Source organism: Drosophila mojavensis, unplaced genomic scaffold (genome assembly GCF_018153725.1).
Source record: "Drosophila mojavensis isolate 15081-1352.22 unplaced genomic scaffold, ASM1815372v1 contig_36, whole genome shotgun sequence".
Lineage (NCBI taxonomy): Eukaryota > Metazoa > Arthropoda > Insecta > Diptera > Drosophilidae > Drosophila > Drosophila mojavensis.
Window position 1 is genome coordinate 6,223,450 of NW_025318858.1, and position 26,109 is coordinate 6,249,558.

Here is a 26,109-nt window from a genome sequence, read left to right on the forward strand (position 1 = left end):
TAAATAAAAAAATAAATAATAATAAAAGGGTGGAGTTAAAAGAGTTCTGAAACTTTTTTGATACCATAGATTATAGATCATATTAAATATACAATATTCAATTTTCAATATATATATTTCAATACAGTTTTCGATTTAATCCTATCTTCAGAGGTACAGAGAAGCCGAACGTAGCAAAACTGTTGTACTTGTATGTAGTTCCACATGTATTTAGGTACATGAGCATGAATTCGCTTTAGGATATATCCTCGTAGTAGATATTCATTTATATGTGTTTCATAGTATATTTATATGTATATTAAAGTAGTATTCATATTGCACTTAAATAATTGTAAATTCACTAATCTACTATACGTTGTTAAGATAGGATCAATTATATTCATTATGCAAATATAATTCCTGTTTGACATATGTCGAGTTTACAGTATCTTAAAATGGACATGTTGAACAAAGCAACGGGCAATATACCTGCTCAAAACTCATCTACAGGCTGACTACAATTAACAACATTTAAAGCTAGCTCGTATATATGTATGTATGTATATATATAACAATTATGTATATTGTATATAGGGCATGCATATCAATGTTTTCCTTGTATTAAATGCATAAATATGTCAATTATTATAACACTAAACTTTGATAGTTAACTTTGAGATACTTGAGATTTGTACAATTTGACATGGAGCTAACTCATTTGAGAATTGTTTAAATCATATATTGATATATACACAGCGAAGTTTGGCTTGCTAAAGCCGATCGTAATATTGCATAAAGGAGTGTATATAGTTATTATATATTATATTGCTTTAGTAGTTTACTCCGTAAAGCACTCTAGGAAGTTATCTCCGATGCTTGCACCTGCATGAGCTCCTGCACAATGCGATATTCGTGGCAATCGGCGCAGAGGAGGCGCCCATTGGACTGATTGGTGCGTTGCACCTTCTCATGGCACACGATGTGGACCAACTTGAGATTCTTTAGAGAGAATATCTCCAGGAAGTACTCCAGCACAGAGACGTCCACAACGCGTTTGTTGTGCAGCGCGCATTTGCGCTGCGGCTGTGTCACCAGCTCTTGGACATTGGCCACCAACGTCGGCAAAATTGTGCGGCACAGTTCGATTTGATGGTCAAGATTCCACACTTGAAACAATATGAGATTCTCCCGTGAAGCATATGGATTAATGGTGTGCTGCAGCGAGCAGTAATTGCCATTGTCCGAGTAGGCGCCCTGGCAATAGAAGTCGCCCAAGTCCGTGCAGAGCGAAACGGACCATTCGTCTAGGATGGCATTTCGCGACGTATAGTCTTTAATGACTTGCCGCAGCCGTTTGTTGGGCACGCTCGCCGCATCGGGCTCCTCTGATTCCCCATGCTGTTGCAACATCTCATGCTTCAGCTCACACTTTCGATTGAACATCATCGAAAAGTAATCGCAGCCAATGAGAAGATAACGAAATTGCTCCAGCACCGAGTTTATGATTTGCCTGGCCTTGGCATTTTGTCTGTACAGCGGATTACGCGTCAGCTCCTCCTTGGTTTTGTAGTAGTAGCCACGCACACGTGTCTGCGCCCTGACGGCCATGGCCTCCTCCTTGGACTGAAAGCGTTCTTCACTGCCCTCGAACCACTCAACGTGCTCAGCCTTCAGGCTGAGATGGGCTTTCGTGTTGTCCAAGGCCCGTCGCTGCTTCTGCTGCTCATACTCCGTAATCATGCGCCGAAACTTGTCCGGATGCTGCTCGATGAAGTCGTAGAAAATGTCCGCGACCTTCAGCAGCGGCGACTGTTGCCGCATTTGCTCAAACTCAAAGTCAGCATCTGTTACAGAATGTAAAGGAATTTATTTCATCTAATCATCGCTTTATATACAAACTTCGCTCACCCGTTGTGATGACTGCATCGGGTCCAGCCACAATGAAGAGCGTTTGAGCTGGCAAACTGTTGAAATACTCCTCGTCGGAGACTTCAAAGCCATCAATGGCCAGATAAATGTGCAGCTCCTGCAGCTGCAATGTAAGCAAGCGGAAAGGCCATTAGTAGTACACTGCCCTTGACTCGTAATACCCTCAGCCCTGACCTAAGGCGGATTTGAGTTAGCAACAGGTGTTCCCCTTGTGCTTTGTTTGTTTTCGTGGGGCATGCGCATTTCGGGCACGAGTATTTCATGACATTGAAGCGTGTAGAGCGTCAAGCAAGGCGGAAGCCAGCCAAAGGAAACATTGGCCTTGAAACTTCAGGGCCAGGGACGAGGGGCAGGGCAGGGTCAAATGTGGGCGAGTGTGGGCCGAGGCGATTTTCTCGCTGTGAAGCAACGCAATTTGCCAAATATTTTTAAGCACTTACCGGAAATTTGAGCTGTGCCTTCTGTAGCAGCATTTCTAATGAATTGGCGCCAATACCGAATTTCCGTGAGCGTTCATTGTCTGTTATTTTATAGCCCAGCATTTTGGCTGGAGCTTTTAGGTTTTTATGTTTATCTGGATCCTTGTCCAGAGCTTGGTTCACTTTGCTACAGTTGCTGCGTGTGGACGGCGCCATAATTGCTTCCTTAATGTAGTTGAGCATCTAAAAGTGATGAACTTGTTAAATTGACTTGATTTGAATTCGTATATACGACTAAAATAATACTTTGTTTGGCAAAGCCTTGCAACAAGCTTCCTTTTACGCGCACGAATATAAACTTCTGCGGCAGCGTTGCCAGTGTTTTGAAGTTTTACCAGCAGCAACAGTGCTGCGCTATTTGTATGCAATGGCTTGATAAGCATCATTTACCGCAAATTTACGCATGTGCAATACATTTATGTACTTATAATTAATTGGAATTATAAATACGTTGTTATAACATCCAATGGAATTGCTTTAATTTTAGTAACTTAACATTTAAGCTACAATTAAAATTGATTTAAATTGACAGATTCTTAAAAATCCGCTATAATACAGCACTGATGGGCAAGTGGTTGAGTACCGGTGCTGCCAGCTAGTTGCAAATTGTTGGTGTACGGCCACACTATTTGCCGTTGTTCAGGCAAAATCAGCTGTTTTCCCAAAGTGTTGTTCAAAGTAAATTTTTTGTAGTAAATTTAAATAATAATTTAGTATAGTTTTACTATGTGCAACGGCCATTACGTAGCGTAACGCCGAACGGAAGCCGCAATGCATTTGCGACCGCGTTGCCGCGAATGGCTGCCATTGGCAACGCAACAACTGCGACTCCGCAACCTGGCGCGCATCCAAGGAGTAAACATTACGTGCATCCCATACGCCGGCGAGGACATTGCCGCGGAGGACTACGAACTGCTTATCTACTACACACTGCACGCCGATAAGGCCAGCGAAGCGTTCTACACCAGCGAGGCATTGCCGCAGCGCCATCAGCAGCAAAAGTGGGCGGAAATCTGTGCGGGCGACGCCGCCTGGCGCAAATCCAATGCGCAATGCGTTTGTGTGAAGGTCTGGGCGCAGTACCAGCCGACCGCCCAGTGGCCCAGCGGGCCAAACGACATAGAGCAGACCGCGGAGACGGCGCCAAGGTACGAACGATTCGAATTGTATCATGCAACACGAAACATGAGGAATCTCGCTTATTGTTTATGTCTCCCCCTCGCGTTTATTTTTACAGTGCGCAGCTGACGCAGCGCTTGGCCAACGTGCAGTTGACACCTCACACGCTGCCACGCCCACCGGAGCTCTTGTTCAGCTGGGGCGTTTACTTCTCTGGCCTAATACCGTTGGCCCCACTGGCATTTGCTAACTGCCGGGCGAACTGTTTAATCTTTTATCTAAACGGCGAGCACTTTACCTCCCCAGAGCTGATCAGCGAGCAGGGTCTGCACGCCCAGCTGCGTCTGCAATACGAGCGCTACGCCGACTACGACAATAATGAACGGACTGCGCCGAGCGATGGCGGTATCAATTCGCCGCCCGTGAGTCGCAACAACAGCCCCGTGCTGCAGATGAGCACGATGCGCTACGCGCAGCTGAGCTGCCAGCGGGCAAACATGCGGCGCAGCTACAACTTGGAGAATCTGCTGATGCTGCAGCGGCGACAGCGAGACAAGCTCAAGAAGCTGGGCGATTTGAAGGAGCTGAATACCGAAATCGCGCGGCTCAGCGTTCGTTGCATCACACGCAACGAGCTGAGACTGAAGCCGCGCACCACTTCAATCTCCGGCTCGTCGTACGGCAGTCACTACTCGCAACATAATAATCATTCCATGGGACGGAAGCTGAGCGTGCTGCTGGCCGAGCAACATGAGATAGCGCCTCTCACGCTCTACAGTGCCCAGCAGCTGATGCAGCAGATCGAGACATTGCGCTGCAAACAGCGTTTGTTACAGACTGAACGCTCCACCTGCCAGGAGCGCAATGCGGGACGAAAGGAGTGCCTACAGCTGTTGCGGGAGCAGCGAGAGGAGCTGCAGATAAAGCTGCACAATCAGCGGCTGCAACTGGAGCAAGAACGTCTGGAGTTCCGTACACTGGTGCCCCAGCATCAGGCGCAGCGCGACCAGAAGCGCCAAGTTATATTGCAGGCGAGTATATTTTGAATATCTAGAGACTCCATGATTAATTTTCGCAAATTCTATTAAGCAGCTGGAGCGTCGCATGTCCACGTTGGTGCTAGAGCTGCAGGAGATCTACAATATCAAGAGCTTGGGCGTGCAACAGTTCAGCATTTGCGGCATCGCCTTCCCCCACATGGAACAGTATACGAGTGAATCGCGGCAGGCAGCTAATGCACAGCTGTTGGGCAATGTCTCGCCGCTGGCGGTGAGCGCAGCGCTCGGCTATGTGGCGCATCTGGTGCAGATGCTGGCCTTCATTATGGATCGCCCGCTGCGAAATCCCATATTCTATGAGCCGTCGCGTGCTCGCATTGTCGACGAGATCAAGGAGCTCACCTATGCGACACGAGAGTGAGCTAGCTGTTCAATTAAATTACCGAATTCCCTGATTCTCCGTTTCTAATACTACGTCCTATTTGAATTGCAGATTTCCTTTGTATACGCGCTCCATTCTGCCATCTCAACAAACCAAGTACGCCATCTATTTGCTGCGGCAGAACGTTTCGCAGCTGTGCTACGACATTACGGGACGCTGTGATATGCGCAACACGTTTGGCAATCTGCTGGAGCTTTTCGATACGCTGCGCTACATCGAGCGCACCCAACGCGATGAGATCGATAACGGCGAGAAATTGTCCACGAGTGCGGCGAGACATGTCAACGGTTTGACCGCGGCGGTGGCCAACTCACAACTATCGCAATCGCATTCATCAGTGGACATGAATCATGTGCCGTTGCCAACGTCGGCAAATGCGGCCAAGGAAGCATTGCTACAGCATTTGCTGCCTTCGGGCGTGAGTCAAGCTCTGGCTATCGAGGGCTATGCGTCAACGCAGCGGTATGACAAATTATTAATTAAATAACCGTGAGATTTTTTGTTCATAGTTTAGAGCATTGTACAGGGAACTCAAGCTACAGTTTCATTTTGTGTAGATAATATATTTAGTTTAACCGTTTTGCAATTCAGCGCAGTACAAATCTACTTATAATCTATATTTACTTTTTATATATCCTCGTTAATGTCGTATTTGTTTACCTTTTTCAGCATCTGCCGCTCTGTGGGCTCCTATTCCGATGGCGAGGAAGATTTTCGACCCAGGCTGGAGCAGAACTATTCAAATTCAGATTCAAATATAACACTTCAAACGGAGCGCAGATAGAACACGCGTTATTAAGCTGCAGAGCAATATAATCCTAATATATATACATATATATGTAATACGTATACATGATAATAATATGACTATCTATATTTATGTAAACTAACGTAAAGCCCTCAAGAAAATCAAAGCAACCTATTTAAGCGTTACATAGCGTTGCGTTGCGTTTTAGCAAAATTATATTTTTATTTGACCGCTTTAAACGTATTATGTGCTTGAAACACTTGTGTATGTATTTTTAAATAATAGATCCGTTTTGATGAGCGACAAAGGCAGAACTGGTTTAATGTGTGCATATTTACTTGTTTCTTTGATAAGATCTCGTTATAAATTCCCGTTCTTTGTTTATATGGTAAACTATTAAGGTACATAAAAGAACAATGATCAATAAATAACATTTTATAAAACAAAATAAAAACCAATAAAGTTAACTAACCGTGTGTGCTTATGTTTAACCGAAATCAAATTAGAATGTTGCTGAGCTCGTTTTCCAATTGGAATTAGTACAATCAGAGACGGCATGCCAAGGGTCTAGTTAGCATAGTAGATGCTCAGGAAAATTATTTACCTGGAACTCATTTAATTTAAACTGTTTGGACAATTTTGAAAGAATATATATTTTATAATTACATTTTATCCAACTAAGGCTTTAAAAAGATTTCTTTAAAAATCCAGTTTGGCGCTCAACGCCTTTTAACACACAAACTGCGAAGCGCTTTCCAACACTGCAAAATCAGCTGTTCGCCAGTTTGGCTAAATTTGTACAATTGGCCAGTGGCCACTAGCAACACATTTAACGTAAATAGACGGAAACGTGCTCAAACATGTTCTAAATTGTTTATAAATATTATTTAGATTTATTAGAATACCTCGATACATAAGTGCGGTAAACAACTATCGAGCTTTTAATAAAAATGAGAACAGAAATGAAGAGTTGAAAATTTCTTATTGCATGGGTTTAGTTTCTAGTGTGTGTGTGCGTGCGCGAGTGTGTGTGTGCGTGCAACTGTGTGGCCCGGGCCATTGGTAATAAAACTTGCAAGTGCCGCGTTGTTATTGTTGCTTTTTTATAGTTTTATATTGTGATACCGATCGATATGCTACTCCGCAATAATAATAATTGATAAACAATTATTATCAATTGGCATTTATAGAAATGAGCATGAGGCGTTCGATTGACGGATCCTCTAGATGACGTCGACGGGGAACGCCCGTGTGCTTGTATGCGTGTGCTCAATATAATAAAGAGTCGTGTTTGCCCAGCTCCCCCATAAAAGTTTACGCGCCCAAATAAAGACAATTGATATAAGGCAGCAGTCACACGTTGTGTTTGCTAAACAAATAAATTGTTGTCAAGTTCGGCTGGCTGCATTGGAGTTCACTGGAAACGTGGCAAGCGAAGGCTGGATAAAGTTCCATATGAAGGAAAGCGGAAATACATAGAAAAATACATAGTTTTGGCCAAATACACAATACGGCACACCTGTCAAGCGCGCTCTTGCACTCGCGAGCTCACTAGCTCTGCGTCTCTCTCTCTCTCTCACACACACACACATACACAAACAAACGCATTCAGGAAATACACATAAATCGTATTTATATACATATACAATATAGAACGCTCTCTTACGCCATGACTGATAACGAGCTGCCGCTACGTGACTTTGACGAAGAGAGCGAAGAGACTGATTCGGAAACAGAATTGCTCATACGCCACACTGACGCAGCCACTACCAATAGCAACAGCAACAGCAAAAGCAGAAGCAGAAGCAAGGGCAACGTCAACAGTGGGCAAAGACGACGCAAAAGCTCAACTGGTTACGGCGGCATCGGCGGCATCGGCAGCCCCAATAGCCGCGTCGGCAGCGGCGCTGGCGGCAGCTTTCTGGGCAATCTATTTAGTCTTGGCTCAGCCGCCGGCCAGATACGTTATAGAAATGAGCGGAGCCGCGAGCGCGCCCGACACTCGAATATTAACAGCAGCGGCAGCGCCTCGCGCGACCTTACGTCCGACCATACGATTGGCGCTAGTGCAGCGAAACTGGCGCAACTAACACAAACGGGCGCCGCTGGCGTCGATAGCTCCGCGCCACATGCCACACATGTGGCCACAGACACTAATGCGGCTAACGGTATTGGCGCCCACACAGTGATCGATCCGGACAACGGCTCTTCCACGGTCTTCTATCAAAACAATCGCCGGCGCAGCAAAAGCCGCAGCATCGCCAATATTTGTAAAATGTGCTTCTGTAGGTGCGTACGCAAATATACTATACAAACAGAGACATACATACATACCTACATCACCAGTCACGCATGTGTATATAGATAGACATATTTATCAGTTGGCGAGACATTTGTTCTTTGATCTGTGCAGCGGTGCGTATACGTGATGTTCCACATCTCAAAATTTGCTGTCGACAATCACAGTCCAACTGTTGCCCGTTCAAGAAAACAACTGAAAACAGAAGAAGAAGAAGAAGAAGAGAAAAAAAAGTTGAAGAACAGCTGCCCCCTCCCTCCCTCTCCCTCTTTCACTTACTCTCTCTCGCTCATAAAAGTTATTTTTTTTTTTTCAAAATTAACGCGCTTCGAAACACTTTTTCAATTATTCACAAATAGAACTGCTTACGTATGTACAGTGCGTACTCAATATGAGGTGCAAATACTGCCTAGATGCTAATTTTTGCTAGCAATGTCGGTCAAGGCATAAATAATTAATTGTAGATGACATTATCTATGAACATTATTTATTTCACATTTCTTTATTTCTTTTAATCTGATCTGACAGCATGGTACAGTAAAGATTCAGTTGGCCGCTTGCCCATAAAAGTTTGCGCGCATTTATGTACTTATATATTTTTATATGTAATTATCAAAAAGAAACTCGGAAATCAGGAGCAAAAATTTTATAAATACTACATAATTCTTAACAGATTTGTATGCAAATATAAATATACATACATATGTATCTAATTCACAAATTCCAATTCGGGTTCTTTTTGATCTGAGAAGTAGTTTCCCCTCTTTTGATTGAACTTCCCGTTCGTTTGCCACATGGCGGGGATTTTTTTTTTATCTCAAACTTAATGTTTGTATCTTGAAACCTTTCTTAGCAACAAGTTCTGCTCCACTGACTTTATTTATTATCGTTTTTTGCTTTTTTTTTTTGCCTTTATGAGGTTTGCGCTGGGCAGCAACAACAAATCGCTGAAATTCAAACTACCAAATGGAAACATTTCAAAATGTTCAACAGAAATACAACAAACTTAGCAAAAAACGCACGGAAGCAACAAAGAAACAAGTTTGTGGTCTAGCCGGGAGTGCTCGACTAGCGTGTGCCCTATAGTTGTAAAACATATACAGAGGTTTATCGAATACTCTGTTCATTTAAGACTTTATCTGCTAAAAGTGTACAAGCTGTTGTACTACATAGGCTTATCTGGCTATAATACGACTAAGCTAATGTGTTTACTTCCCAATTTTGGCCGGAAAAAGATGAGATTGAAAATCGATGCTTTTGACTTAAGAAGGTGCACAGAAAATGTAAAAGAAAGCGATATTAAAATCAGTTCAGAAAATCTTTAAGAGAGATCTGAGAATTCAATATGTATTGATTTCTAAACGGTGCGAGTTAAATATGAATTCGAGAAGATCTACGAGCTAGACAAACTGTAGTCAGGTCAGTCATCATTATATGTATATATAGTAAACTTTATGAGGCGTACACACAGAAAAGTAAATTGCAAAGGCAGACGAAATGCTGGTCGAGACAATTCGCAGAAAAGTTCGCGTTTTGAAACGCGAGTAAAATTGTAGATAAATAGACGATATATGTATGTATGTATAGATGCATGTATACGAGTCTATTATATGGGATACACATTGTTTCGACATATGCACCGATACACACCCAAATATATGTAAGTGGACGTAAAAATATATTTTTAATTTTCTTAATTAGAAGAAAAACAAGACGAAAATAAATGGAGAAAGAGCGCACAGCGAATGCCGGCAGCGAAAATAAATAAAGAACCAAAACATGTTTGTTTTTGTTCTCTTTTCTGCCACTTGCGACGAAATCGAAATCGATAAACGTGATCCACAATACGCGAGTAGCGTCAGTGGCTCGTTCTGTTTATGCCCAAGTGTACATCACAATATACATGCCTACATATGTCTGTTTGTATTTGCGTTCGCCCTGACACTCATTTCAACTAAAAGCGAAAATCGAAATCCGAATGGAAACGTCCAACGAAGTGGTGCGAAATTTCGACTAGTGACAAAAATGCTAAGACCTTTACATGTCGCAAGACTTCAGTTGTAATAGAGCTCAGACCCTCGCTCGGAATTTGCATTTGTAATCGATTTTTGGCGTGCAACTCCTCCTAGCAAAGAAATAAAGGCGAAACGCTTTTGCTTTGTTGTGTTTTCTGCTTTTTGGTGTCGTCAGCTGCTCAACTTAGAAGAAGCGAACACTGAACTACAGAAACTCGAAACCAGTTTGCTTAGATAGGTTTTGTATTCAAGGTTTCTAAGACCCAAACGAGTTCTGCAGCAAAAGTCGCATCCAGTTAGTTATATTTCTTTTTGGCAAGTATTTTATACCCTATTCTATTTTATTTTGTGCATAGAGTGTTTGACGGTTTTAGAGATTGGAATGTAACATGCGGAGGAAGTTCAAAGAGCTGGAAATATCAGTGAATTGAAAGGGAAATAACGGTTTTGAATCATGGATTATTAATAAAATGAGTTACAAATATCACTTGAGAATTTTCTGCATATTGTATATTCTCTTTATATTTTCTTTGTTAAGGTATATGGTGTAGATATCTCCTGTGATTTAATTTACATAAAACTGATAAATATCCATTCTCATTACTCAAAGAACTTATGAGCCACAATCTTTCAATAAAATAGAATTCTATGGACTGTGTATACTGTATAGTATCGATATCAAATTTAATTTTACATGAATTGGAAAATATTGATTTTGGATCAAGGATTATTTACAGTCTTAAAGGGACTTTTTAATAAGATGTATATACCATGTGTGCATATTTCCACATATATTTACATCTGTTACAGGGAATAGTATATATATAAAATATCCATTTTCATTACAAAGAATACATGTAATGCACTTGCTAGGTAAATACATTTTGTGGCCTTATTTCAGATTTGAAAGAGTCGTTTATATTTAATTGTTGAACCGATGGCTATTGCAGCTATCAACTCCATAGTAAAGCAATTCATGCAATTAGCTTTCATAATATGTGTAGGTTACATAGGTATATATATATATATATATATATATACTGATTATGTACTGGTGTATACTTATATAGGTATATTTTAGGGCTTGCGAGCATTCGCTGATTGCAGAGTATTATTTAGTTGTTGTCAGCCGAGAAGTGAACTCTTACCGGCTTAGTTTCCGTGCTTCGCTCTTTTCATGTCCAAAAATTGAAAGTTATGTGCCCTCGTAGCTTATCAGAAGGAGGTCAAGCGCTCGGCTCGGTGCCTGCTGCGCCGTCTGAGAGGGCAAAAATGAATGCGAAAAAGAGAAAAAGAGCCGGAACGCGTCGCATTGCTCAACTAGAGATTTTGAATTGAGTAATGCCCACAAAATGAAGCAGCGCGTGATAGATGAATTTCCAAGCATATATAACAATCTGTGACTGTAGCCAAGCTCTGGTCTGGGCCTGGGCCTGGGCCTGAGAATCAAGCCCCATTGTTCGGGCAAGTGGAACCAAAGTTGTGCGGTTTACTTCGTAATATGCATTAGCTACAAGTGCATTATATAAACCCCGGTCTGAGATGCAAATTGCATAATATAGTGGCTCTTATCAAACACTGAGTAATCAAACAAGCTATAATCATTAGGATAATTGAATTCTAATCAGAAATCAAGCGAAAAGGGCTTAGCTAGCATTAGGCTAATTGAATGCTTATCAGCAAATGAGCTGTCTAATGAATTGTAGAAAAATCTTTTAGCTCCCAATTAGCTAGTTAATTAAGGGCGTACTTTATCGCTAAACTCTCATAAACTCTGATGCTGGACAAGCAAGTCAGCTTTAAAAGTTTTAACTAAAGTTTTGCAATTTCCCCATTGACCTTTTCGATTGGGGTTTTATAATTGAGGTTTTATTAGCTAACAACAGAGACTAATGCATATTTTTAAAGTCATTTTTTAGCAATACTTGTACAGTGGCTTGTGTATATTATCTAGCTATTTAGAGAATGAAAAATCTCGAATCTATAGTTAGGTATACGAAATGTATACAAGCAACTGTTAGATCAAAGTATAGCTTATTGGCATTACGAAATGCAAAATTAAAGAAATCTTAGCTGATAGCAGCATTTATAATTGAATATATTGAAAAATCATATAATCATATAAGATATAATTATCTAGTTGACAATTAAAATAGCACTCTTGAAACTGTAGTTGAGTATATTTATAATATGATCGCCATAAATGATTCAACAACAACTTGTTTACTCCCCCTCGTCAAAGTCGCACTTGAAGTGAGCAAAACTCTTCAAATGCCGACCCTGAGCTTACTTAAATTGCCCATTATAATTGCTGTAGTGTCTGTCTGTAACCCTCTGGCTTGAAATATGGCCAGCTCTCGTTTTAGCCAGTCTAACGCACTTTGAGCTGGCTTTGAAGGTCTTGTTGCTGTGGCTCACTGTTTGGTTGGAGACCAGCTACAGCGCTTTGGCGTTTGTTTGTTTTCTTTGTTCGCCTACGGCCTAACTCGAAGCGCTGCCTGTTATATGAGTCCCAAAGATTTCGGGGGATTAGAATTGCAATTTGGTTTCAGGTAAAGCAAATGTTGTGTAACCAACGCGTCGCTTAACTGTCGTCTGCGAACTGCTTTTGGCTATTTTGTTGTTATTGTTGTTGTTAAACGGGGTTGTGGTCTAATTGCGAGTATTAGTCCAAATGTTCCCATTAGCTCGAAAGCTAACTAAGCAATGCTTTTAGCGATAACGTTCCGATATTTGGCCTGAGCGCGCTATAATTGTGAAATTAGTTTCCGCTCTATTGAAGATTAGGTTAAAGCTAGTGTGAAGGTTGGAAAATAATCTGTTTTTCGAAGTGAGGCTACATATAAATATTGACATTTCTATAGAAAACATCATGCAAAGAAAGACCTACGATTCTTTAATTATAACAGAGTTTACTCTTCAAGAATGTTGAATTTAGCAAAAGTTAATTTCAAAGTAATTGAAATAAAATATCAAATTCCTTTTATGATAATAGATTTATGATTCATAATAGATTGTTTAAACATATTTCTAATCGACCTATAAATAACTAACGAATAATGAAATCCAATTATGGTGGATTCTCATCATCATTTATTCCAAAAATCGGGCAAAAATCTTGAACTACATAAAAAAATATAAACTAATTATAAAACTTTGGGAATTAATGCAAGAACCAACTGAAAATTCTAAATAGCTAGAATAAATAAAAAATTGTAAATAGTCATAAATAGCATGAGTTAATTCATATCCCATATGAACTAGATTCAACAAACAAATATAAATAATTAATACTTAAAGAGCCGAAACCAGGACTTACCATTTTCCAGATAAACTACAATCAATAAATATAAACTACTTTTGGTTTCTATAGCTGTAATTAAATGTATTTATATATAGTTCATTTGATATAGTTGAGCTGTCTTGAAATATATCTTGCATATTATACTATTATACATACTATTCTAATTTCCTGTATTAGTTTCTGTATATCTGAGTCACCTAGCCTATACTCGCATAAGCAGAATTTCTTCCGACGCCTTGAGCTGAAAATAATATGTGAAAGACAACAATGGCTAAATGGAAAGTAGGAATTGCTGTTGACTGGAAATTGCGAACACAACAAACTCATAAATACCGCAAAAGTGTCGAGACACTGGAGAATTTCTCTAGTTGCTTATCATACGTGCTCACGAAATGAGAAGAGTAGATTGGCGTTAAGCCTAGAATAAACTTCCCAACAGATCTACGTATGATTATTTAGAGGTGTGTGAGTGTGACACCGTATCAAGTAGCTCAAGTAAATAGATCAGCTGGAGTTAGATCTATAATATCCAAATCTTTAGAGGTAGGATTAGGGGAATCTCTCTATATATATACAGTTATTCATTTTCGTCCCTGCCCGAGTACCATGCAGTTGATACAACCCGTTTAGTAAATTTTCTCTTGTTTTTCATACGGTTTTCAAGAAGCAAGTCGCGTCAAAGGAATTAATTTCAGAGCAGACAATGAGCTATTGGCCGACTGATGGACCGCTCGACTGTGGCGCATAATTTATGCGCCACTTATGCACCTGTCGGTAACCGCTAACCAGCTGGAGGCGACGGAGTATTGAGGGAGGCGACGTTCTGTTCCGACTCCTCACTCCGGCTAATTTTCAATTTGTGTGTCAACAAGCGAGCTGCCTGCGTTGCTCTGGACCGCCTTGACACGCCCTCAAGTCGCTCGGCTGATTTCTGAGCAAATAGGCGAACGACCATAATAAGTGGTGTGATGTTCAGTTCTACGGAATAGAAGCTATAAATAGCTGCGCTGCCGGTTGACTTGTTTATTAACCCACATTGCAGGCAGTGGGTGAAACAATGTGCTGTTCTTGTTGTTTTGCTGCCAACTCTTTTTCCAAGCTGTGGGCAACAAATAATAACATTAACAGTTGCCACTGACGGGCCCTGGAAATGGAACGGGCACTGGCACTGGCACGGGAACCACCGGGCATGGGGGCTGTTTTGCATGCGGTGCGACGACAGCAAAAGTAAAACGAAAACAGAAAACAGAAAAAAGCTTGGGAAAACTATGTTGCCAGCTGGCAATTGCCATACAATTTGACGACTACTTACATTGTACTCGTGTACATACATAATACATAAGACTTTTGTGTGGTTGCTAGAAATCCATATTCCAATCCACGCTTTCTGAATTTCAATAGGTCTTTGTGGGCCTCTAGGTAACTATGTATGCGCTTGGCCCTTAAATGAGCACAGATTTGTACAAAATATCTTAGATTAGATTTTAAACAGGTTATCTAAAGCTACTAAAGCAGTTTCAGAACTTTGCATAACTGCCTTACAAATGTTTCAGTTTTAAATTAATTTTAAATTTTTTTTTTTTTTTTTTTTTTTAAGATTTCTGAAAAAGAGAACAATCCGGCATATAAGACTATGCAACAGTGACTCAGTAATAATATTTAACAATGGATCACATTAATGGGAACAGCAAATAATATTGTATAACAATTTAACAACTGCAAAATTCATGTTTGAGCTTCAACAACAATGATATTAACTGTTGACAGTTCTCAAAACGTTTCGTATATCCATATAGATCTTCGTATACAGATAGAGGTATTCGTATATCTGCGACGTGCTGTAATATCTCTGAAAGCAAAATGCAGCGAATGCACTTCGCATGTTGCAATTAGTCGAGGGTATGGAAGTGCCGAATGAAACAGGTTTTATAATTGTTGTTTACGTTTTTGGCTTTTGGCTTGGCTAAGCAATTGTGAGTAGGCACAGAAAAAAAAAAAGAAAATAAAAAAAAATATATATAAAAACTATCTGGGCACGAGCTAAGGAAATGAAACGCTGACGATAGCGGCTCAGCCTTTTGAAGTGATATTTGCTGACTCTGACTCAGATCCCAATGATATACGGGTTGAGGGAGACAGAGAGACAGATTCGTGTGAACGCTCTTCAGTTGACTTTTGCAGCAGAGGGCTGACCCTTTGTCTTGGTGTTGGCCTGGTCGAGATCTTTGTCTTTGGCCATTCCTCAATTTTTGGAACTCTTTACAGTATTAAGCACGCTGATGTCATTGAACCTTTTTCACTTTTGTATGGTTTATTGCCAATGCTTAATGATAATTGTTTTTGTTGCTGATGTTGTTGTTATTCGTGTTGGTATTTCTCGTTCTTTATTTGTATGATTTTTTTTTTTTTACTGTGGACAACTTTTAGTATGAGATCATAAGCCACTATTGACAAAAATTTAGTTTTTTTGTAAGATGAATAATATATGTATAAACGACAAACCCATTGACACGCCCAACACCTAACGCCCGCAACTCGAGCCACATTAATTTGCCCCATAAAAGTAGAAACAAGTTTACTCAAAGAGCAAAAGCAAATAAGCAGCTAGCGGTGTTATGCGCTAAGCTGTTTATATTGCTGAAACGAAAGCCTGACGAAGCTTATTTAATTAACATGGATATGCGAACTCAAAGATGTGCGCAATCAGCTGAATTGCTTACATTATATATTTTCATAACGTTCAAGATTTTAAAATGCGCGCGCAATATTCGTAAGAGTGCTGCCAGACTGTTCAGGAGAACGCCTGATTGTGCTAGCTGCGCTCTACCAACACAAATCACGCGCATGGATGTAGTGTGTATTCACTCACACCCAAGTGTACGGTCGTTCTATTGATTTCTCTTTTCGCCAAAACACAGGGCTGTTAAACAAATGCCAGACAACGTAGTTTTGACACGGAATTTTTCGTTTGCTTAATTTGTGCATAAGAATTTTGTGTGACTGCATTTAATGATTGCAATTGTGATTCGATTTAATTAGATGGACATGTTGATGCATTTAGTGAAGCGAGTACCATGCACTATGTGAATTACGGTGTGAACCTATACAAAAACAAAAACAAACAACTATCCAGCTGCTATTGCAGCTGCTGCTGCCAGAACAAAGCCAAAAGGCAGCTCAGCCCACGCTAATAAAAACTTTTTAAAATCGGCTGTGAATTGTTAATTAATCGAAACGGGTAAAATGGATGACGGCACTTCGCAAACTTCTGCAGCAGCTTCTATGACCAGAGAGAATATTCCGCTGCTGAATCGTCATCGCAATCGCTGGTACTCATTCAGGTGAATCATCATAACATCCATGACCCCCAGTTCTGCCTAACGGCTATCTGGTTTATCAGCATTTTCGCATCGAGTGGAGCCCCCGCCCCGTCCAGCTCCCGCTTCGCATGAGCGACAATCTGGTCACAGAGCGCAGCTGCCGCAAGTGGCAGTGTTCTCTGCTCTCCCGCTTGCCACTCTCTTCATGATAACCTCTTTACCGACTTTCCACACACTTGTGTCTGTTTTTATTACACATGCATATACATTTATGTGTGCGTGTGAGTGTGTGTTGCGTGTACTTTATTCTTGGTGGTTCCATATACACATATTTGATTTCATTATACCCTGAACCCATTTTCAATGGGAAATCAGGGTATAATGGTTTTGTTGAAATGTATGTAACAGGGAGAAGGAGGCGTGGCAGACCCCACAAAGTATATATATTCTTGATCAGGGTGACGAGCTGAGTTGATTTGGCCCTGTCCGTCTGTCTGTCCGTCTGTCCGTCTGTCCGTCTGTCCGTATGTATGAACGCGTCGATTTCAGAAGATATAAGAGCTAGAGACTTCAAATTTTTTTTAAAATGTCCGTAATTACAGCGCGCATATCAAGTTTATCATTAAAAATCGATAACTCATCTCGATCTTTTTTATCGATAAAAAACCTTATCGAAACCCAGTTATAAAATTATATCTTCTACACCTTTATTGCTAGGGTCTCCAAATTTTTAATGTATGCTTATATGCAATTTATACAATTTCGGTTTTTGTTAAAATTTACCCCCACCTCTAAATTCGCCCCCCTCACCCTCACTTTTGTAAAAAGCGTATTTCAAATACTAGAGACTTGTGCTTTGGCAATTACATGCATATTCATGTTATAATCATATTCTGAAAGTTTCATAAAGATCGTACGTCCATAAAAAAAGTTATTAAACAATTAACTTCTCATAGTAAGCGCACACTGCAGCCCATGCGTGTTTATGCGTGGTTGCTTGTGTGTGTATGTGTTTGTGTATGCGTGTGTTTATGTGTGTGTGTGTATGCGTTTGTGTATATATTACTGTGTGTGTGTAAGTGTGTCTGTATGCGTGTGTGTGTATATATGCCTGTGTGTGCGTACGTGCGTGTGTGTGTGTGTGTGTGCGTATTACTTGTGTAAGCTGAAAGTTGCGAAAAATGATTGAAATATCTATTGCTCCAAGGGTTCAGGGGATCTCGTAGTCGAGCAGTCTCGACTAGAGCTTTCTTACTTGTTATTATTGATTTTGTTGCCAAGGTCACTTCATGAAATTTAAAGCTGCAGTTTACGGTTTATGAAGCAATAAATATTTTATGAAGTTCTGCGGAAGTCCAAATTGAAATTGTTGTGCTTGACTCAAAGCTTAGTTTAACGTTTTAATGGAACTGCTGTTTATATAATATAAACAATAATATTAGAAAATAGTAATTATCCAATAACTTTGTATATTTACTTCTTGTATTGAAATGTAGTTGGCATTGGCATAATGATCAAGTTATAAATGGGATTTGAATTTATTTCCCAATCTTACAGCAAATATATGCAATTATCTATCTGTTGTCATTTAATTAAACAGAATATTGCTTTTTAGATTTTGTTAATATATATACAACGAAAATACATATATTTTAAAAATAGTAAAAAGTCTTATTTTTATTAATTGTAAAAATGATATTTATTCACAACAAAATATTTGTCGACACACTTAAATTATTTTTCGATTCGCGTTTATCAAAATTTTCCTTGAGAGCCCTCATAAATGCCACAATTTGGTTAGCTCCGAATGCAAGCGCCGCCTTGCTTGCAGGATCTAAGCTCTAACGAGACTCAGAACCAGGCCAAGAAAACGTATGCATCAGATTAGATTTGTAATCAAGGGGCCAACGTAGTGTGGCAGTTAACTGTAAGGCAGCTATATGAATATATATTTATTGATGCAATTGTGTTCGTCTTACAGCTGCTGGAAAAAATGGTTCAGGCCACGGGAGCTCCGAGCCCGGACGGTCAACTTGGGCAGGCCGACAACAGAGAAGTTTCCGCCAAATGAGATACGCAACCAGAAGTACAACTTCATCACGTTCTTGCCGCTGGTGCTGTTCGAGCAGTTTCGCTTCTTCCTCAACTTGTACTTTCTGCTGATGGCGCTCTCGCAATTGTATCCGGACATACGCATCGGCTATCCGTACACCTACTGGGGCCCGCTTGGCTTCGTGCTGATGGTCACCATTTGCAGGGAGGGCGTGGATGATCTGCGTCGGCATCAGCGCGACCGTGAGGTCAACTCGCAGAAATATAAGCGGTTGTCGGCTACGCATAGCAACGGATACGAGATGGTGCCCAGCTCCAAGCTCAAAGTGGGGGACGTAATCGTTGTGGAGAAGAACGAGCGAGTGCCCGCGGATCTGATCCTGCTGCGCACCAGCGATCGCAGCGGCTCAGTCTTTGTGCGTACCGACCAACTGGACGGTGAGACGGACTGGAAGCCACGCTTGGCGGTGCCCTACACCCAAAAACTGTGTCGGGACGCGGACCTGTACAATATTGACGCAAGTTTCTATGTGGAGAAGCCGCAGAATGACATACACAGTTTTATTGCCACCTTCTGCGTGACGGATGGCAGCGAGGACACCGGACTCAGCGTGGAGAACACCCTCTGGGCCAATACAGTCGTCGCCGCCGGAACCGCCACAGGAATTGTTATCTATACGGGCTGCGAGACGCGCAGCGTGATGAATAACTCTCAGCCGCGTTCCAAAGTGGGACTGCTGGACACTGAGATCAACGGACTGACCAAGGTGAATAAATAATAGATTGATGATTTCTCAATGCTTTTATAACAAATATTGTCTTGGTAACAGGTGCTATTTTGTGCCGTTCTGGGACTCTCGCTGGTTATGATGATGCTGAAGGGATTTGGTGGGCCATGGTACCGTTATATGTTCCGCTTTGTGCTGCTCTTCTCGTACATTATACCGATCAGTCTGCGCGTGAATCTCGACATGGGCAAGGCCTTCTATTCGTGGCAAATGCAAAACGATGACAATATCAAGGGCACCGTCGTACGATCCACCACCATACCCGAGGAGCTTGGACGCATCTCGTATGTGCTGACGGACAAGACGGGCACGTTGACCCAAAACGAAATGGTCTTTAAGAAGATACATCTGGGAATCGTATCACACGACGCGGACACTTTCCATCACATTGGCCAGATGATACAGAAGCTGTCGAGCAATATACTGCAACAACAGCAGCAACAGGGCAGCCTCTCCAGCTCTAGCAGCGCCGGCGAATCCATCAAACCGATAATGTTTGCTGGCAATCGCATGCGTCGCCCCGAGGGCTGGCGCGAATGGGAGGCGGTGCGCGCTTTAGCCTTGTGCCACAATGTGACGCCGGTGAGCGATGATGACGACAGTCACTCGGTCTCCACTGCTTCGACGGTGACCGGTGGCAACAATTCGCCCACCAAATCTGTGATAAACATTGAGGCACCGGGCAGCACGGACACGGAGCACCAATATCAGGCCGCCTCGCCTGATGAGATTGCCTTGGTCAAATGGACCGAACAGGTGGGCCTGACGCTGATTGCACGCGATCTGAATTCCATGACGCTGCAGGTGAAGACTGCGTCAGATGAAAGTAAGCGTTGTTGTCATAATATTCCTTATGAAATCTAGTTTAACTAATCGTAAATTGTTTCCTAGATGACATTCTGTTGCACTACCAGATATTACAGCTATTCCCATTTACGAGCGAGAGCAAGCGCATGGGCATCATTGTACGGGAGAGCAAGTCGGGGCAGATAACCTTCTATTTGAAGGGCGCCGATGTGGTCATGTCGACGATTGTGCAGTACAACGACTGGCTCGGCGAGGAGTCCGGCAACATGGCGCGAGAGGGCCTGCGCACGCTCGTTGTCGCCAAGAAAGTGTTGACCGACGAGCAGTACAACGACTTTGAGACGCGCTACAATGCGGCGCGGCTTAGCATTACGGATCGCGTGGCCAAGGTGGCCGCTGTTACCGAGTCTCTGGAACGGGAAATGGAGCTGCTGTGTCTCACGGGCGTCGAGGATCGCTTGCAGGAGAATGTGCGTCCCACGCTGGAGCTGCTACGCAATGCGGGCGTCCGGGTTTGGATGTTAACGGGCGACAAGCTGGAGACCGCCTGCTGCATCGCCAAATCATCGCAGCTAATTGGCCGGAATCAAGGCTTGCACGTCTTGCGCTCTGTCAAGACGCGAACAGAGGCGCACCAGGAGCTAAATCAGTTCCGGCGCAAGCAAGGACACGCCCTGGTCATATCCGGCGAGTCGCTGGAAGTGTGCCTACAGTATTATCGGCTGGAGTTCTTGGAGCTGGCCACCGCTTCGCCAGCAGTCGTGTGTTGCCGCTGCTCGCCCACCCAGAAGGCACAGGTGGTGTCCCTCATCCAGAAGCACACGCGCAAGCGCACGTGTGCCGTGGGCGACGGTGGCAACGATGTGAGCATGATCCAGCAAGCGGACGCAGGTGTGGGAATCGAGGGACGCGAAGGCCGTCAGGCATCGTTGGCTGGAGACTTTAGCATTCCGCAATTCTCGCACATTGCCAAGCTGCTGCTGATCCATGGGCGACGCAGCTACAAGCGCTCAGCAGCCCTCTCTCAGTTCGTCATCCATCGTGGATTGATAATTACGACACTGCAGGCAGTTTTCTCAGCGGTATTCTACTTGAGCTCTGTGGCTCTGTATCAGGGCTTTTTGATGGTGGGCTACTCCACGGTGTACACCATGTTTCCTGTATTTTCCCTGGTTCTGGATCAGGACATCACATCAGAGACAGCTGTAACATACCCGGAGCTCTACAAGGATCTATCGAAGGGGCGCAGTCTCAGCTATAAGACATTCTTTATCTGGGTGTTGATCAGCATCTACCAGGGTGGTGTTATCATGTACGGCGCGCTGATACTCTTTGTGGATGAGTTTATACACATTGTAGCTATCAGTTTCTCAGCGCTTATTATGACAGAGCTTATCATGGTGGCGCTAACGGTGCGCACCTGGCACAGGTTAGACCGACTCAAGCTGTTATCAGTTTCAAAAGCCTTATTTATTTTGTGATTTGTTTATGACGCAGGCTTATGGTCTTGGCGGAACTATTCAGCTTGGCGCTATATCTCATCTCGCTGGCGGTGTTACACGATTATTTCGGTGAGCATTATAATGATTTCTATCTGTTAGATGTTATTTGAGTTTCGTATATACTTTCAGATTGGGAGTTCATTTGGTCATATGATTTTCTCTGGAAGGTATCGCTTATTACAGTCGTCTCCTGCTTACCTCTGTACATAATCAAATTCCTGCGCAAGAAGTGCTCGCCGCCATCTTATTTGAAACTCTCTTAAAAAGCGACGAATTTTTCAGTTACAAAATTAATTTTCTTAAATTATTTGCACTTATTTTGTATGACTATTTACTAAAAAGATTTTAATATTATTTTCCCATAAGATTTCGTTATTTCTATCCAAGTTCTGCCAACAACACAGAACCCCATCCTCCCATGCGTGATATATAAAGTGTAATAACTGAACCTTCGCAGTCTCCCTCTATGTATTTGTTTATACGATTTGTTGAATTACACAAACGTGAAGCAAAGTGAATGGAAAATAAAGTGATTATGTATACATTTAAATGATGATTAATGTTTAAGTCGCAGTAAACCAAATTATGTTACTAATTATTTAATAATAAAGTAAAAGTAAATGTAAAACTAAATGTATCTATAACTAAAACTGAAATCAATTATAAATGTATGAAAATAAAGAAAACGACAATTAGATTTTCTGTCATACTGATTAAAAATATATTACATTAAAACTAGCTAGATAAAAAACTATAAATTTTAATATTTGTATGATAACCTCAGCTAATATTTATTTTTAATTTACCCAAAACCAAAATTATTCAATTTTTCCTGACCATGACGAGTCAGGCGTTTAGCATTTGAAATGCAGATTTTCAGAAAACAATTATTAGATATGTTGGTATGCCTGCCAGAGTTAAGAGTTGTATTCGCTTATATAGTATATATACATATTTGAAAGTATCCATATATTTCACCATTTCTAGGTATTAAGGAAAGTGGGGTGATTAAAGTTACCAGGTAATCAATGCAAAGACGAAAATAAGATCAACATAAGATTGAGTGGAAGAAAAGATTCGGAAATATGAAGTCAAGACGAAGAAGTTGTTCTAACTATTAATAAAAAGATACTGACTAAACAGAGAGAAACAGAAACCAGATTTGCCATTAGTTGACAAGTTAAGGTATATTGTTGTCGGATAACTTTTTGTGGTAAGTATAAAGAGGAAATCTGCAGTAACAAAATTTTGTAATTCTAGCTAAATCTAGCAAGAGATGAAGTATATTTTTATTTACCATGCCCCCAAGAGGCTTACATATTAAATTTTTGAAAAATCAGTTTAACACATTAACAATTACTATTTTCCTTAATATTGTAGCTGTAAAAATTTGGGAGATATATGTAGATCTTTCCGTTTTGTGCTAGTTGTAGTGGGCAAAGGTATATAGACTATTTTTACTCTATAATCAGAAAAATAGTAGTTTGAAGATGGTATTGTGCCTGTAAAATAAATGGAGCTCACGTTGGTCAGGTATCGATCCGTATCCAAATCATGACTTCTACACATTTTTATTGATTTCGTTTACAATCTTTATTTACCACCTTTCTTGTTTGTTGTTTGGTTGTTTTAATACTAATTCACAATGGTTTGCTTTCAAATACATAATAATAGGTATTCATACTTTATATTATTAAAGTATATATATATATATATATATATATATATATATATATATATATATATATATATATATATATATATATATATATATATATATATATAGTATATATATTTTTATGGGTAGTTGTTCATTTTGTTTTTTTTTATTTTTTTATTTTTACATATATGTATGTGTAATTTGTTATTTCTGTTTGTTGTAATAATACATGTAGTTCTCCATTTGTTAAGCTAATCCTTAGTGTGTTTCTCCTTCACCGATGCTGTTCACAATCCAAATTTCCCGTTTTTCTTCTTGTATAGAATATCTATTTTAAAAAACCTTTGCTTGAAATATGCTTTGTAACTTTTTGTTTGGGCTTTTTTGCTTTAAGCACAATTGAGAGGTCGTTGCAATTGGTGCTATAATTTAGAAGAGTTTTTTGTTTCTGCTGTTGTTATTCATTCAATTTCGTTAATTTTCATAGTGTTTTTTTTTTTTCATGCTTAAATGCGGAGAAATACTTTAAAGGTAAACACTTGGCTTTAGAACTAATTTAATTCTTGTTAAACTTCACAATTAAATATATTTTGAAATGTATAGCAGCTGTGTATACGCCTATGCATTTCATTCAAGTTTTAGGTATTTAAAATTGTAATTTATTTGGTTTAATTTTTATTTTATTTTATTTTGTTTTGTTTGTTTTGTTTTTTCCTTTAATAAGCTTTTGGGTGTTGGATTTAACTATAGATTTAGTCACTAACTGCTAATATGTGGCCTGCTGAGCAATTTATGGGATATGCGCACTACACTATCGAATACATGTAGCAGATGAGCCAACAACTTTTCGCTAAAAACTGAAACATTTCTTACACTTATCCAGCTTGAAAGGGTTTCCGTTCAACAGTTCTAGTATCTTAAAGCTTTGCCATTTCTTGTTTGTTGCTTGAACATTTCAATTTGAATACAACTACAGGTTCAGTATCTTGCCTACAAATGAGATGATCAATGATCGTAAGTATGATTATAGTAAGTGTATATATATAGCAGATGTGTATATATCGTGACATTTCGGCTACTTTGCTAAAAATCTACAAAATATAATATTTAAATATCCTCTCTTAAATCTAATTGCATATATTATACATACATGTGTATACATATTATAATGATTGTTTAACATTTTTTATTTTTTATATTTACTGTTATGTGTTGATGAGGTCAACTATGATTTGGTTTTTAGAATATGCAACTTTGAGTTTTCTTTCGAAGAAACAATTTTAATATATATATTTGTATTTTCTTTTGTATTATCGTTATAAATTTTATTTCAATTTCATTGTTCAATTGTTTTCTTTTTAATTATTGATATGTGCTTATTGTTTTTTTTTTTCTTTATTTTCTTTTCTGTGTTGTTGCTGTGGTTAATACAATTTTCTTTATATATTTTACACAATCGAAAACTGTTGGTATTAATATTCGAATAACTTGTTTCAATTTTCTTTAATTTTATTTATTTTTTTTGTTTGTTCGTGTTGTTTTATATATATTTTCCTTTTAATAATATTCAGTCTATATAAACATACATTTATACATATATGCTAAAGTTCGCAAAGCAAAAATATGAAGCATATTTTCAGTTCTGCTAAAACTCCGAAAAAAAAAAATAATAATAATAATAATAATAATAAATAAAAAAAATTATTTTAAAAATTTAATTCCCGGAAGAACCGAGATTACCCAAGCAGAATCTGTAAATAGCTTTCAAAGACCAATTGGATTCGAAACGCAATTGAGCTAAAGTCAAATATTGAATAAAATATTGAATCATTTGCATATTGGGGATATTCCAGGAAGGAGCTTTTAGCTGTAATCGGATGGAAATCGGAATAAGCCACTGGAATATGCTCTTCTCGTATTACAATTGAAAAATCAAGTGGGTGCTTGGAATTAATTGGCATTTCAACGGAAAACAGCGTTAAAACTCTCAGCATTTACACATACTATGTTATTAAATGTGTTTCAACTGTCTTCTTCTTTTTAACTTTTAATAATTATTTTAATTTTATGGGCTGTGTATGTGCTTATGTATGTGCCGTTTATTAATATTGTTGGTTTTATGTAAATCTATCGAAAATTAATCGTAAATTACACTTATTTCGTATATCTAAGAGACATTGTGTATGGTATACTACTATGCCGTTATTTATTGTTTTTTCATCTATTCTTTTTTCATTTATTGTATATATATATACTATATATATTTGTGTATGTATGTGAGTGTATTTAAATATCCTTTGCATCTATTTGTTTGTTAACACATTCCTCTTGACGAGTTTTATTCATTGCATTTGACTTTTGTTTTCCGGATTTTTTTTTTCATTTATTTTTCAATTTTATTTTGTTTTTTTGATTTTAGTTCTCAACATTGAATTAATATATGTATATATATGTATGTATATATACAGCATAAATATATAGAACGCATTGAAACACAAATATTTACATAAGTATATTTACGTAAGTATATTAAGTATTATTTGAATTCATTTATTTGATTCTTGCAGGTGTTTCATATTGTTGTCCAGGTCATTGTGAATTGTGGTACAAGGTAGGCCCATTAATTATATCAATAATTTAATACTATAATACAGCTATTTTTCTATAT

At 39.7% G+C, this 26,109-nt stretch overlaps 3 protein-coding genes across 4 annotated transcripts; 2 read left to right on the forward strand and 1 right to left on the reverse strand.

Moving 5' to 3' along the window:
- Positions 1-96: 96 nt before the first annotated feature.
- On the reverse strand, positions 97-2,727 carry LOC6576118 (DNA fragmentation factor subunit beta). Its single transcript, XM_002002082.4, has 4 exons — positions 2,634-2,727; positions 2,349-2,570; positions 1,888-2,011; positions 97-1,823 (listed from the first exon to the last, which is right to left on the reverse strand). Exons 2-4 carry the CDS (start codon positions 2,568-2,570, stop codon positions 835-837), a joined length of 1,335 nt encoding a protein of 444 aa, XP_002002118.1. The 5' UTR covers positions 2,634-2,727; the 3' UTR covers positions 97-834.
- Positions 2,728-3,004: 277 nt separating this feature from the next.
- Positions 3,005-6,161, forward strand: LOC6576119 (UV radiation resistance-associated gene protein). Its single transcript, XM_002002083.4, has 5 exons — positions 3,005-3,535; positions 3,625-4,537; positions 4,599-4,921; positions 4,998-5,408; positions 5,616-6,161. The coding sequence occupies exons 1-5, from the start codon at positions 3,159-3,161 to the stop codon at positions 5,728-5,730; spliced, it is 2,139 nt and encodes a 712-aa protein (XP_002002119.1). The 5' UTR covers positions 3,005-3,158; the 3' UTR covers positions 5,731-6,161.
- A 347-nt stretch (positions 6,162-6,508) lies between these two features.
- Positions 6,509-22,409, forward strand: LOC6576120 (probable phospholipid-transporting ATPase IIB). Of its 2 annotated transcripts, none has more exons than XM_002002084.4 (6): positions 6,509-7,983; positions 18,614-19,451; positions 19,515-20,298; positions 20,364-21,708; positions 21,777-21,850; positions 21,911-22,409. In XM_002002084.4, exons 1-6 carry the CDS (start codon positions 7,364-7,366, stop codon positions 22,042-22,044), a joined length of 3,795 nt encoding a protein of 1,264 aa, XP_002002120.1. In that variant the 5' UTR covers positions 6,509-7,363; the 3' UTR covers positions 22,045-22,409. The 2 variants fall into 2 exon arrangements, with proteins under 2 accessions (XP_002002120.1, XP_015020476.1); XM_015164990.3 differs by lacking the exon at positions 6,509-7,983 and adding an exon at positions 16,218-16,653.
- The last annotated feature ends 3,700 nt before the right edge of the window (positions 22,410-26,109 follow it).